General features: G+C 39.8%; 1 protein-coding gene across 4 annotated transcripts in view; it reads left to right on the top strand.

The window, feature by feature from the left end:
- The window catches only part of WNK1 (WNK lysine deficient protein kinase 1), a 96,504-nt gene that overhangs the window by 32,221 nt on the left and 48,970 nt on the right, over positions 1 to 15,313 (top strand). For all 4 annotated transcript variants that reach the window (XM_058806040.1, XM_058806039.1, XM_058806043.1 and 1 more), the window contains exons 3-4: positions 3,798 to 4,018; positions 6,033 to 6,190. In XM_058806040.1, the coding sequence (XP_058662023.1) occupies positions 3,798 to 4,018; positions 6,033 to 6,190 (379 nt within the window). The remainder of the gene's footprint in view (positions 1 to 3,797; positions 4,019 to 6,032; positions 6,191 to 15,313) is intronic.

Raw genomic sequence — 15,313 nt, 5'->3', positions numbered from 1 at the left:
TGAGAACAGAGCCCTTCCGCTGAGGGATAACCTCCTGTAGGAACATTCTTGTTTAAGAGGAGCATTACTAGCATTGCAGGGCATGGTAGAACATCTTTTAAGTTAGCAAGCTTGTGATGTCCCATTAAACACGTGCACAAGATTTTTGGATTTTAAGAGCTCAGGAGGGCAATACTTAATTTTCACTTCTCAGAATTTCTTTGGTTTTTTTTCTCCAGCTGCTTTCCATTTAGGATGAGCCAGTTCATAAAGTTCAAAGCTCAAATTAATTCACCTCTTTTGGGAGGTTTTGGCTGTTACCGCAATACAAATAACATGTAAAAAAGAAAAAATTCACCACCTATTGGTTTATCTGAAACTTGCTGAAGCTTCAGATAAAAATCCTACAGTTTGGGCCTGTGAGGCAGCCGAGTGCACCTCGTGGTGTGCTGAAGGCCGAGTTAAAGGCAGAGTGCTGGGGCTGCAGCTGCTGTGAGGGTCTCTAGTGGTGCATGGGGCTTGTGGGGCTCTGCTCTCTGCCCCGATGGGAGCCTGTCCTGAGCTCCAGCCACCATCCCTCTGCTGGGGTAACGCTGCCAGCTCTGCAATAAAGGGGTTCTGAGCTCCAGCCACCATCCCTCTGCTGGGGTAACGCTGCCAGCTCTGCAATAAAGGGGTTCTGAGCTCCAGCCACCATCCCTCTGCTGGGGTAACGCTGCCAGCTCTGCAATAAAGGGGTTCTGAACTCCAGCCACCATCCCTCTGCTGGGGTAACGCTGCCAGCTCTGCAATAAAGGGGCTCTGCATCCCTCACTTTGTTCAGTGCCCGTTTCACTCTTGGAGAGGCATTCACACCCTACATGTGTAAGCAGGCTGCAGGAGCTGGAAACAGTTTGCCTTTGGCTGAAATAGCCTGTGAATGTCTTGTGTTTTTTACCATGCTTATTGATAGCTACAAATGGACATTCTTAAGAAGAAAAATGGCTCTCTGGGAGTCTGGGCTGCAGTTACAGCGAAGTGTTTGTCTCTTGAAATAGTACTGGATGGCTAAGGATGCAACAACATTCTTTAGGTGTGTGTTCAGTGGAGACATTTCTCAGGTTAAGATATTTCAGGTAAAATAACAGATGTGCTGCTTAATGTGCTGTTTTCAGACAAGTAATAAGTTAATGGTTTTGCACCTCTGTACTGATGCCTTTAAATAAAGTTTACCTAATTTTCTGCTAAATGGTAGTGCTAAATTTTTTTCTTCCTTTTTTACTCCTTTATCCCTCTCACAGATTTTAATATTTGGATTGGTTTACATGGTATCATAAGCAAGATGAAGAAGTAATAATAGACAATTATAATGTAGGCTGTTGGTAGGAAGAAATAGCCCAGATTTTCTGTCTGTAGGATTATTTTCTATCTTGAAATAAGAAAGTCTTTTTATTTAATCCAGAGAAAAGTAATAGGCTCTTTAATTGAGAATCCTTTAAACTTTAGAGTTCTGGCTAGAGTTTTTCTCTACTCTTGTACAGCTGGTGTTATAACTGGGATTTAGTTTATTCTAGTCCACTTTGCTTGAGACTTGAGGTGTGAACTGTATGGGAGATTTCAGGTGTGCCTTAATTAAGTACTTCATGCGCTTGTGGCATTTTCCTGGATTTACACTGTACACTTGTGTTTGCATATATTTGACATATTACTTCCATATCTTTTTTCAATGTTTACCTTACCTGCATTTGATAAAAGTGATGCTTTCTTCTTTTGGTACTTGGGACATAGACATTCTTGTCACTTGATGTAAAAAAGTGAACAGAATACAAATATGGTGGTGTCTTAAAGGAAATTTTCTCATGTTTTATTTTAGTAAGGATTCCTATAGCTCCTTCAACTCTGTGTAATTGTAATTACAGAAACTTAGACTGGAAACCTCCCAAGGTCTCTTCAAGCCCAAGTTCTTCTATGATAGTAGGAAAAGTGAAAACATACTGCCTAGAAGGCTTGTCTATTTTTGTGTATTTGTATGTGCTTCCATTTTTAAATTGTTTTCTGCACAAAGGGACATGTGACTTAATTCACTTAACGTTATGGGACAGTGACCAGCCACACTGCACAATGTTGGGTGGTGGTTGGATCCAGGTCCTTTAACAGTGAAAAGCTGGCAGTGGACTAGCATATTTGTAACCAAGAATGTAATTAGGGATTCCAGATGCTGAACTGAAGTGCCCCCTACCATGTGATCTTTGGAACAGGCTCAAGAGAGATGAATGAGGGTTGTGTCAATAGCAGGAATTCAAGTGGTCGCTGATGCGATTCAGAACCTCCTTCAGTTTGTCTCCTTCCTTGGCTTGGCTTTTTCCCTGCTTTCCTTTACATTCTGACACCTGATTTCCTTTGGAACTGACTCAATTGCTTTTACAGATTTATTTTCACAGCAGGATCATTGCTAGCAACTTGATTTTCCAGATCTTGTTTTGAACTGGAGAAATTAAAGTAAAAGGGATGAATACACTGCATTTCTGTGTTGGAGCCGATTGATTTCATCGGGACTGTATCTCCTAGTTAAGTGAATCTGCATAAGAGACTGACCACTACCATGGAATAATTGAACACAACTTGCTTTTAGTTTTAAGATTGCAGTGGCTAGACTCCATGCTGGTCACAGAATTTACTAGCAGTCTTTGTGTAGTGTGAAACTGATCTTTATCTGAGACTCTGACCGAACAAGAATAAAGTCCTTGCTCTACAGAGCATGCTAGGTCCTTTCTCTACATGCAGTCTGGCCTGTACTTTTTCAGAAGGAATAGAACAGCTCTTCACTTCAAATTGTGTTACCCAAATAGAGGTTGGGAGAAAACCCTGCTGGAAAGCACTTGAAAACTGTCAGAGGTTATTCACCTTGTGGCATCTCTAATCTGCTGAAGTTAAGTAACAGAATAAGATGTTAGTCTTTCATGCTCATTGAAAAATATTTTTGGTATGAAATTTGACTCTTCCTACATGGGGTTTCAAGGAGTGGCAAAGATAGAACAGTTAAGGTTGGATTACATCCTACCTGCAAAAGGAATACAGACTTATGTATGAACTCTTCCACCTCAGTTATTTGACTGAGCCTTTTTAAAGATTTCTCTGCCCTGTTTCCATCTGTCCATAGTACCAGTTGGATTCAGGTGATCAAACCCTGTCCTGCACCAGGGAGGGCATCTCTAAGAGTTTCTAATTATCTTGCTAACTCCACAGGGTAAATTTGAAGCAGATGTAAAATGTAATGTGGAAACCTTGAACAGAGTGCTTGGTTACTCTTGTAAATGAGAGAGAAATGATTTGATTTCAGAGCTCTTGCAGTTTTCCACAGCTCTGTACTTTGTTGGTTATTAACATTTTGGATCTAGTGACCCACCTTCCCACCTTGTTATAATTAATCAAGGTAGAGGTTGTAAGTGTTGGAGAAGTTAAATAGGTGAAGAACTGTAATTAATGAGTCTTGAGTTATTTGTCATTGAAGCAGTGCCTTGAAATTTAGCAATCCAACTGTCTAATTAATGAAGAATGATTTTCTGTGTAGAGGTGTTATCAGCTATGTACACCAAGCTTTCACATTTTTGTTTCATCATTATAGTCTGCTGGCTAGAAGAAAGGGGATAGGTTTTGTAGAGGGGAGCCATCTTTAGCTCCTCTGAAGTAATGAAATGCTCAGGTGGATTTTAAAATAGAAGTTTAAATTTATGCATGTCTTTAATTGCTGTTTCTTTGCTTCCAAACAGCAAATGGTACCATTTAATCTACTGTTTGTTAGCAGAATCTGTTTAACCTATTGCTACTTTTTTCATTAGGTATTTGAAAAGATTTAAAGTGATGAAAATTAAAGTGCTACGAAGCTGGTGCCGTCAGATACTGAAAGGCTTACAATTCCTGCACACACGTACTCCTCCCATCATTCATAGAGACTTAAAATGTGACAACATCTTCATTACTGGCCCCACTGGATCAGTCAAGATTGGAGACCTTGGTCTGGCAACCCTGAAACGAGCTTCTTTTGCCAAAAGTGTGATAGGTAAGCCTGTCCTGTTTTGGAGGCTGCTGAGCCAGTCTACCTCTTTGGAGACTTGAGTGTTTTAAGAACTTTCCTAGAAAACATGCTTACAAAAATACATGGTCAAAGCCTGAAAATATGTAGGCTTTGTCTCTTGCTTGCTGAGATCATTCTGTGTTCCTAATGCCAAGACATGTTGAAATTTTTGGTTGTCCTTTTGTTATTTATATATTTATAACTCAGAATATAGAGTTCTTGTCCTGCCCAAAAATCTAGTGCAACATTGCTGATAAAACCACTCTTCACTACATAAAAATCTTACCTTTGATGTGATGCTGCTTCAAGAAATGTACAAATGCATTTTGATGACCAAACAACATTTTGATATTTAGTGTAGCATTAGTTCATATGGCCAAATTTTTTTTCATTGTGACCAGGGGTTTATGTATGAGAAACTGAGGAATACCAAAGAAATTCAATATTATATTTAAATAATAACACAGACTGTGGTATAACACCTTACTCAGGGAGTCTGTAGAATGTGGATTTGTGTGAGTTAGGAGGGTGCATTGGGAAATAGTGCTTTATTCTGGCTCTGTCCCTGTGTATCCGTTCATAACTCTTTCAGAAATTGGTTTGGTGGAACTAGTATAATCTTTCTTGTGAATTCTGGAAAGAATTGGTTTTATCAGCTTTGTTCTTATAGTTGGGTCAGTAGACTGCAGGGAATAAAGTTTCTTTCGCTCTCAGTATTTAGAGCTTGCTAAAATTCAGGTTACTCAACAGTCCTGTGCCAGATTCCTAGCTGGGATCAATGGCATATACCTGTAAATTTTCTTGCAAGCTGTCACTGAAATATTTCCTGCTTCTTAACCAGGTCAAAATATTAATAGGGAAGAAAAGAATGGTGTTAAAAACCATAGTTTCTTAAGCATATTTGTCATATCTTCAAATTTATCACTGGAAAACTACCATCTGTTACATAGTTATTTGTTAATGATTAGCCTTTGGATAAATGACTGCAATTACATTTTTTTTGGTTTAGCCTGGTGAAAACAAGCAATGGGCTGTAGAATGATCTGTAAATTTTCTGGAATCTGGTGTCTGCAGGAAATAATTCTGTGCTTAAATTTACAAAAAGCAAACTTGCATCTCTGGCTTGAAGTAAATCTGATCTGATCATACAATGCAGTCCCTTTGTTTGCAGAGGGGATCTGTGATGCTTCACTGGGCAATAATTTTCTGCACACTATTTAAATGGGACTTGTTGAATCTCACGCTCTATGCCTGTAACTCAATCTCTCTGTATTTCTGAGTATTTTTGACTGTAGGATGTCCCTCACTAATGCCTGTATCTGCAGTAGGCCTATAAATATACTGCAGGTGGGAAGGTAAGTATATGAAGAGAAGGGCTCTGGTGAGTGGCCTTTGCAGAAAATTACCTCTTATCCTCTTTTCACGGAGATTTTTGTTTGTAACAACAGAGCTTTTCATTGCAAGGCCTTACCTGAACCATTCTACTTGAGCAAGTAGATGGAGTGCACCAGGTCAGAGACTAGCTGTGGGCTCTTACCAGTACTACTTCTTTTGCAGCAGAGGGCAGTCAGGTAATTTATGAAACAAGGTTTAATGTGCTCTTTCCTTACAGGGAGAAAAGGTAAGTGCCTTAACTCTCCTTAGTATTTGGTTTGCAGCCTATGGCTAGTCTACAGTTTTTCCCTCTTCTTATCCCCTCCCTTCCTGTTTGATTTCAGGCTAATCCAGTCTGTTCTGATATTTGTATCAACTAACATACCTAAACAGGGAAATGCATCACTTCTCACATGCCATTGTTATTCCATAAAGGCCTTGCAATGGAAGACTCACAAAGTACATTGGTGCAACAGAGTCACTAAGGGTTTCCTCCCTCTTCTTTTTGCCTCCACTTTCTCTTGTCTCACAGGTTTGCCCAGCTTGCCCCTGCGGTGAGTAACGCCAGCAGCAGCCTCTGCTCGCTTTGAGACATTTAGAGTCTGAATCGTTCTTTTAATTTAAGGTACCCCAGAGTTCATGGCCCCCGAGATGTATGAGGAGAAATATGATGAGTCCGTTGATGTTTATGCTTTTGGGATGTGTATGCTAGAGATGGCCACGTCTGAATATCCCTATTCCGAGTGCCAAAATGCCGCGCAGATCTACCGGCGAGTCACCAGTGTAAGTCCCTCCTCACTGCTGAGCCTGCAGCTGCTGCTGCTAGCAGCAAAGGACTACAGCTGGGTAGCACCAGTGCTGTGTGGGGAAAAAAGCCTGAAAAGATATTATTTTGGGATGAGTGCAAAGTTACAGGGTGGTCTAACTCGGTAGCACCAGTGCTGTGTGGGGGAAAAAAGTCTGAAAAGAGATTATTTTGGGATGAGTGCAAAGTTACAGGGTGGTTGAACTCATTGAACGTCTGTCAGAAGCTTGGAAAATATGTGAGTGGAAATAAAATTGTTTCTACCAGGGTAGCACCATCCTGGGCCTTGAAAAGAGTCATGGTACCCCTGAGAGGATGGAGTCAGGCAATGGGACTCATTTCAGGAACGGCCTTATCAACACCTGAGCTAGGGAATGTGGCATTGAGTGGGTGTACCGTATCCCCTACCATGCAGGCAAAGTGGAGAGGTACAATGGACTGTTAAAAAACACCTTAAAAGCCTTGAGTGGGGCATCTTTCAAAAACTGGGAGCAGCGTTTAGCAAAAGCCACCTGATTGTTTTAACACCTGAGGCTCTACTAACTGAGTGGGCCCTGCCCAATCTGAGTCTTTGTGTACAGTAGATGGAGATAAAGTTCCAGTGGTACATGTCAGAGGTTTGTTAGGGAAGGCAGTATGGATCAGTTCTGCCTCGAGTTCATACTCTTCTGTCAATATATAAGAAAAAAATATGAAGAAACCAGCCCTCCAAACCAACCTAGAAAAAATAAATGCACTAGAATAATAAAAGATTATTTTCTAAGCCACTTGGGGGATGGTGGAAGTAGTTCTATCTTGAAGAGGGACTGGTTCTCTGCAATAAAGCTGGATAACAGATTTGAGCACTGGCTTAGCTGCCTGCCAGTTGCCTAGAGTGATTTTAATAGTTCATTGAATCCTGAGTGGCCCTTAGCTCCTGTGTTTTGGGGGCACTTCTTATAATGATGAAGTGGAAGCACTTGATAAATAGCAGGAAGCTATTCCACCCTGGTAAGTACTGGGCAAGTGTAGTGGTGGAGGTGGGGGCATTGTGGGAGAAGATAAATAAGGCTGAGAAGGCAATCAAGGGATTAGAGCTGGCCCATCTGACCAGACTGAGAGGAACATGCAGGCCTGAGTGCAGGAGGCAGAACTGCAGTGCTAGAAATGTGCAGCATGGTGTGGCTAGATTTAATCTGTGATACCTGTTGTGAAGACTGTACCAGTACAGTGAAACAAACATGTTCAACCTTGTGACCTAAGCATTCAGAAACAATAGTGAGGTGGCTGCTTGGGGAAGTGAAAACTCATATTGGATTTCTCAGAATACCTGTGCTTATGTGCAAAGAAAAAAAAAAAAAAAAACAAAAAACCCAGACTTACCTCTTTGTCCATAAACAAATGAGTTCCTGTTAATTTTTTTGAGCATGTTATCTCAGAGAAGTTGCAGATTTAATAAACACCTTGCCTAGCTTTGAAAAAATAAAACACTCTCTTATTCCTGATGCCTCACACTGCAAAAGTCAGATAATTCCTGACTTAGAGTTGGAGAAGAGTCTTCATGTCAGAAGCAATGGATTCTGAAGAGAGACTTGGTGAAATAAGACTATCCCTTTTTTTCAGGGAAATATTGGAGGGGCACAGAAGAAGGAGGAAAAAAGGCATAAGTGGTCACTTCAGTGTTTTGCACAGATGCTAGAATAACTTTTTATATTCATTTATATGCATACAGAGTTGGGGTTTTTTGGTTTAGTTTTTGTGTGTGTGTTGGCAAACTTACCTGTAATTTTCTAAATAGACTTTAAGGACTAGACTAAAGTCTAGTTTACAGCACAATCTGTCCTGGAAGCAGTTGGGATCAGTGAAAGAAAGCTGTGTGTCTCACTAGAACAGTCTCAGTGGTGCCTTTTGCTGTGCTTATGGATGTGTCTTGGACAGAGCCAAAGCAGCAAAATTTGCATGGACATTGCCTAATGTCACTGTCCTAATGTAACTAATGTCACTGTCCTGCTTGTTCCCCAAGGACACTGCTAGGAACTGGGATGTTGCTGAGAATCAGCTGTTGAGACAACCTCAGGCTTGTAAATTCCCTGCTCTTTGAAGTACATAACTGGAAAGCTTTGTAGGGACTTGCCAGCAGCAAAAGTTACCTAGAGACTTACCAGGGTTCCACTTACCACTTGTTTTTTGTGTGTGGTGCTCCTTTGTCCCCATTGTTATTGGCTGACAGTGGAAATTCTCAGTGGATAACAAACACTGGCAATTTTTTGGCTTGTCCAATTCCACCTTCTCTTCTACTCTGCTGATGGTTCACAAATGAAGTTTATAGGTCAATTTTTTTCCCCAACTATTTAATTTACTGCTTGAGAGCTCTTAAGATACACTTTGATTTGAAATCCAGCAAATCTTATTTTATTTCAGAAGTAGCAAAGGACAGGAAGGTAAAGAAAGTGAAATGCACATTTGTGTGCTTTGGTAGTTTTGGGGTTATTAATTTCTGTGTAGTTGCAAAGCAGTTTTTTCAAAACAAAACCAACCAGAAACAAAATGTGAAGAATTTCTAAGGAAAGCTTTCAATGAAGGCAAGACAATGTTACCTGGAAATAAAGCACAATCCTGTCTTAGCTGATAATGGAGGATTGGTGTTCCATAATGTGCAAAGAGATCTATGTTATGAAGGTGAAATTAAATACTCCTGGCATTCTTTTTACCACTCCATGAAAGCTCTGTGATCCAATGTGAAAAAGAGCCTGGTAGTTTTAGATTTAGAAGATTTTAGAGATTTTAGAAGTTTAGACCATGTGTGCAGTTGTGGGGTGAACCATTTGCCAAATTCAGTGCTTGAAAGGACCGTGAGTGAACTATCAATAACAGAGTGGAGGCAGAAAACTCCCTCCTGCCAAAGTGACTTGAGCAGTACTTACCAACACATCTCTTCTAGTGCGTGTTGGAAGGTGGGTGTGCTTTGTGGAACATGTTTAGCATCTCCATTTCAACCCCTGCATTGCTACCTCCCTGTAAATGTTTAGGATGCTTTGAAGTAGCAGCTACAGTCCTGCTGTGCCTTAAACTGAAAGGATTGTTTTATCTAGGTGCATACAGAGAGCAGAATGAAGGACAATAGGAATGGTCTGCTGTGAAAGTCATGAAAGGTCATACCATGTTGGAGCTTAAAAACCACTGAAACTCCAAAGGCAATAAGATCAAAATGTGCAGCCACTCACTGTAGGCCATATGTATTTAAATTACTTAATTTCTCTCACCCTCTTTGCAGGAACTATTAGGCTTAGTAAAAGGCAAAGTTGTTCCATTTTCTCAAATCCTTGCTATTGCTTAGGACAGAATCCTGTAAAAGATCTCTTAATGCCCAGGGTGTCCTCTCAGAACCTCTTGGTAATACCAGCTTATGTTCTTTCCTACCATTTTGCTGTGCATTGGTCTCATTTTTAGGGGGCTTTCAGCTGTGTTGCATTTTGACCTGACACCTTTTGTGGTAAGGATGGCTCTAGCTGATGCCCAGATACTGCAGCTTTGCAGTCCTGCTCAGAGTGCTCAGTCCTGTCTTTCCTCATGGCTGGAAGCAGTTTTTTGTTAAATAATACACCTTGGCAAGCACAGATCTAGAATTTGGATCTAAAGGCTGAAGTTTCTCTCTGAGATGAGACATTTTTTGGCCCAGGCAGAAATTGTTGCTTCACATTTTGGACAATAGCATTGCTGCATAAGCCTGCTGTTCCTGAGATGCTCGTTTGTACTGTCTACATTCTCTCACTGCAAAGTTCCTGTAATTCCTTAAAACTGTCCTAGGATAAAGTTCTTGAATTTTCTCTGGCCCAAGAAACACAAGTGCAATTAAATTGTTATTCTGGATTACTTTATCTAGAGGAATTCTTTTAACAGGGTAACCTGGATATGTACGTGGTTTAAAAACCAAAACTGTGCAGAATTTGTAGGGCTCAAGGTGTTATGCCAAACTTTGTTTCACCATTCTGATAAGGAAACCAGCATTTTAACACAGAATAATAACCTCTGTTTGTACTTGCACCCTTTAGCATATTCAGTCCAGACCCTTTCACTAGCAGTTTCTTTAGAAAGGAAAGACATCTGCTTGGCTTGTCACTCAGGCATAAAGGAATCTAACCTTTATCTTTGTTTTCATTAAATCATAGTGTGGCAATTTTGTCTAAAAAACCCTGTTTTCTTTATTGAAGCCATCCTCTGCTGTTCTTTGGAAATGCTTCTAAATAAATTTGTAGTCAGTGCTTAAAGAATTGCAGCTCTTTGGATTTTTACCTTCCTGTGGGATGGGGAAATCTCTGAGGTTTAAGCAGTACGTCTCCTGAGCTGGGACTGAATGCATCCAGTGAGCACTTACTGATGCCTGGTTGGCCTCAGAAAAGAAATAATCTAACTCTGCAATGAATTGATAACAGGCTGTACTATAGTTAAAGTACTGATTGCCTCTCCTTTGTCATTTTTCTTCCTCTGTCCTCTCGTGCAAGCACAGTTGTCTGTGTGGAATGCTACTAGATTAGGGAATGGATCCCCCTTTTTGGTGGTTTTACTTTTCTGTTTGTTTTTTTTCCCTAATGTTTTCTATTTTTTGCAATTCTGCTGTGTATCCAAGTAATGCAGAGAGTTACAATGCAAAATGTAATCAAGATATATGATAATTTTATATACTTGCTTACATAAAAAACAAAAGAAAGTGTAAGAGCTTGGTTAAATTCAGGAGGGTTTCCCTGTCTTTGTTCTTTTCAGGAGACTGGTATATTTTCTTTGACCTGTTCCATGCATAGTGCAATTAAACACTTTGTCACAGGAGATACTTAAAATGGACTACACGTGCATTTAAATGGAAAAAGAGATATTTATAGAACAAATATCTTAAGTATGATTTCTTAATTTAGTCTGTTTGGGCATCAGTGCAGTGAAGGCATAACTAACTGCAGTAACTGCAGCTGCTTTGCCTCAGCCTCTGGTGAGACTGTGGAAACCCAGGCTGTTGCCTCAAAATCTAGATCTCTAATACTTGGATGTCCCAAAGCTTAAATTTGCTAGGGGATTGACTAGTCCCAGGACTAGTAAAAAGACAATTATTATGTTTATTACGGAGATTTTTCTCCTTCTTGCATATATATCACTAACATAAAAATCCAGATATGTTCATTGCAAAAAAGTTAATAAAACCATTCTCAGTTTCAAATCTACTAATCATCTTTGAGTATGAGCAGAAAACCCCCTTGTTCTTTCTCCCCCCTCCCATCACATAAACTTACCTTTTACATTTTCCTGATGGACTTGTGCTCTCTAGTTGATTTTCTCCATGCTTATTTTGACAAAGTGAAGTTTTGTATTTGTTCATTCTTTCACCAGAAGTCCAGTCTGTTCTCTCTAAACAAATGTCTGTTGTCTGAGCTGGCCTTAAGATGAGAAGGGGGGGGGAAAAAAAGCATTTTGCATTTTTTAAGTTTTAAAAAAAAAGGTTGTTCAGTACTAAAATGTTCCACAGCAAGCACAACATTTTTCTTCTCTGTTCTCCAGAGCTTAAAAAAGGGCCTAAGGGAACAAGGCACATAATGAGTAACCTGACCAGGCAGTGTCTAACTGGTTTAAAACTCCTTAATCTCCCTAACTGGTGGGAACTGGAATTCACTGGTTAGGGTGAAGGTCATTCTCTTTGCTGGAAACAAGGCAGCTACAAAGTGCTGTAGTTTGGTTAGTTGAGGTAAAATGAATCTTTTCTTTAGTGTCCTAAAAGTTAGGTGTCATAGCTGTCTAGACCAGTCAATTGCTTCATTTTCACTAGAGGTGCAGTGGACAAAGTATTCCAGCTCTTATTTTCTTCTTCTTCCTGAGGGATCTTAAGTAGTAAATAACAAATACTAAACCTTTAGACAGATGATTAATTTTACCTGAAGTACTTAATGAGTGGTGATTAATTTCTTCTTCTACTTCCTGGAAGCAATATCTAGCATTTTTTAGGCATGAATAAAATTGTTTTCTTTACCTTACATGACTTGGTTTCTTGACCTGGTTTAAATAGATATGGAGATCTTTCGTATCAACCTTTCTAGTGAAAAAAAACTTGGAAAAAAAATCAGTGGAAAAGTAGGGGAGGAAACCCTCCAACAGAGAAGGTGATCTTTTGTGAAAGCAGGTATTGAAAGGCTACAAACCTTCAACCAAGCACAGAAACATTAATTGGAAGAAAGGGTAAACTCTTGTATTCCTTCAAAGAAGAAACTCCTGGCAGTAAAGTGTGAAATGTAAAAACAATATTGCACATCATGTTCAGCCGTTTGAGAAGACTGAGAGGACCTTATCAGTGTCTGAGTATCTGAAAGGAGGGTGCCAGAGGATGGAGCCAGGTTTTTGGTGGTGCCAGACTATAGGACAAGAGGCCATGGGCAGAAACTGATGCACAGAAGCTCCACCTGGACATGAGGAAGAACTTCTTTCCTGTGCAGTGATCATGCACTGCACAGATTGTCCAGAGGGGGTGTGGACTCTCCCTCACTGGGGATATTCCAGACCCCTCTGGAGTCAATCCTGTGCCCTGTGCCCTGGGATGGCCCTGCTGGAGCAGGGAGGTGGGACTAATGACCACTGTGGTCCCTTCCAGCCTGACCCCAGTCTGTGATTTTGTGCTGTTTGCACAGCTAAGTCAGGTGCTGCTGAATTTGGAAGGGAAAAGGCTTATTCAACTGAATTGTTTTCTAAAAGTAGCTCACTGTTCAGCATCAAAAGCTTTAAGATCACAGCTAAATTTTTTTTTGTCAATATTGATGTGAAACAAACTTGGTTTGAACTAAAGAGAGCTGTTTCTTTCTTACCTTGCTCACTGATGGGCCTGGATTGTGTCTTGGTAGTTTTGAACAGGGTATGGTTTTAAGATCATCAGGAATTGAAAGGAGTGGAGGATTGTGAGCATTTTTTGAGCTGCATAAAATCAAGTGTAATTTAATTTCTGAAATGTAGTAGTAATGCAGAGTTTCTAGATGTATTTTTAGAAACCTAAGTAAGTTCGCGGAATGTGGGTGAAACACTGTATCTTTAAAAATTTGGAAGTTTAAAAGGTATCTTTCAACGATCAGATCTCTTAAAACTATGATCCTAGCATTTAATATTCTATCCTGTACTGACATCCATTTAGTTCTTACATTAACTGAGGTTAATTTAACAAGAGATGGGAAGGTGGCTCTTAAGAACAAGGAGGTGATAAGTGTTTTTAAAATGCCTGGCTCTGCAGTGTGGTGAGAACCATTATAATTCTGTGATTGGTGAATCACTGAAACATTCCTGTGGGGAGACTGATGGTTCAATGTTATTTGTCATAGAGTGCCACTGGTTAAAAATACTGGCACTAAGAATGCATAGGCTGCTATTTCTTGTCCTGCCAGCTGTACTGCTGTAGTTGCAAGGGGTAGGAATGGGATAACTCCAGCAAAGTCTTCACTCCTATTAGAATGAGTCTGAAAATAAAAGGCATGGTGACTTTTGGTGCATTGTTGGAATTGTGCGTTATTTTTGGTGTGTCCAACATTACCTTTAGGCCTTTTAAGTAGAAAATCCTTTCTAAAGGCTAGTTCTGGTACCAGAGGGGTTTTATGGCCCATGTTACATCATTATTTAAATTCAGTTTGAAGTCCAGTGGAACTAATCTCTGCTTTTGAGTTACTGTACATGAACTTAAAAATGAGTGCAGAACAATGATTTTCTACCAGAGCGGGAGCATATTAAAGCAGAGGGTGCAACTAATGCAATTTTATTTTTCAAAAACATGTTTTCCATACTGAAAATAGAAGACAGACACTTCTAGTATTGTGTCACTGTGGCATTTCTAAATTTATATAACTGAAATGTATGTCTAGGCATGTCTGGTTTTGGTTTTTTTGAAAGCCATTTTCAAGCTGAAGTCCCAAAAAAGCAAAGGGTCACTGAGCTAGCTCAAGGTGTTCATATTAGAGGCAGCATCTCTGCTTCTAAGGGTTAGCTGAATGAACTGTATGTGACAGGTGAAACTGGTCTTACCTTTATGCTTTTGTGCAAGAGTGAAAGAGTTAATACCCGATCTACTTGTCCAATCAGACTTTGTTTCAGAAGAACCTCTGTCCTCATACTGTGGGTTTCTTAACAAGGCTCTTTTCACTGTTGCATGCACCAATATGGTAATTGTTAGCCAGATGTGCACTGAGAAACTGTCCTAGTTACAAAATCTCCTGTTCTGGAGCTTGATTGATATATTCTATACATTAGAATTGCTGCAATTACTGTTGTAATTAATTAATAACTTTTTAAAAAACTGAAACAATATTCTTAGCTTCACATTCTTTGGACTTTTAAAATAAGCAGATACTTTATTTACCTGGTGGCTCTGAAGAGCAGTGGACTTCCATGTCTTGAGTAAAAACTGATGTTAATTTTTTTGCTGGGCTGGATCACTTGCCAGGGGGGTAGCTCTGAGCTGTAGTATATATTCTGAGTAGTATATATTCTGCAATAGTGCATAGCATTTTATTATCATCACAAATACAGTGGGTTTTGACTTTAGTAACTGTCTTTGTCTTGAGAGTGCTGGAAAGGCTTGCAGCCAGGAATTTCTAAAAGAGTTCAAAGTTAAGCATGTGAAGTAACAGAACTGTACCCTACTGGAGCAGTCTTGTAAGGCTTTGAATGCTGTAAAGTCTCTGGCTTTAGTAGATAAAAGTACAGTATTGAGACACTGACAGAGAAGTTGGTTGAGTAGGCAGTGTCAGTATTCTCCAGTTCTTAGACTAGCAGATCACCTGTAGGATATGTATGTGAAGGTGATAGTGAGCAAAGACTGCTCATGGAAATGAGGAGTCTGTTTTATCCTTTTCACCAAAACTTATCTCGTACAAATTCAACTTCAGGAAGAAGCAATTAGTTTGAGTGTGTAAATGAAGATACATCTTGTGTATATAACAACTTGAGTTCTGTACATCTGTCAATTTGTTGTTGTGATTGACCTCTAATTTTTTTGTTAATGCCTCAAAATGTTTTTGAAGTTAGGTGTTAAATGAAAGAGGAAGAGTATCTAAATTGCAGCAAGCAGGCCTGTATGAATTCTACAGCATTGCCATTGTCTTCACAGTGTG

The sequence above is a fragment of the Ammospiza caudacuta genome, chromosome 5, assembly GCF_027887145.1.
Source record: "Ammospiza caudacuta isolate bAmmCau1 chromosome 5, bAmmCau1.pri, whole genome shotgun sequence".
NCBI classification, from domain to species: Eukaryota; Metazoa; Chordata; class Aves; order Passeriformes; family Passerellidae; genus Ammospiza; species Ammospiza caudacuta.
Note: the sequence above shows the minus strand (reverse complement) of the source record. Positions and strands in the feature narration are given on the sequence as shown.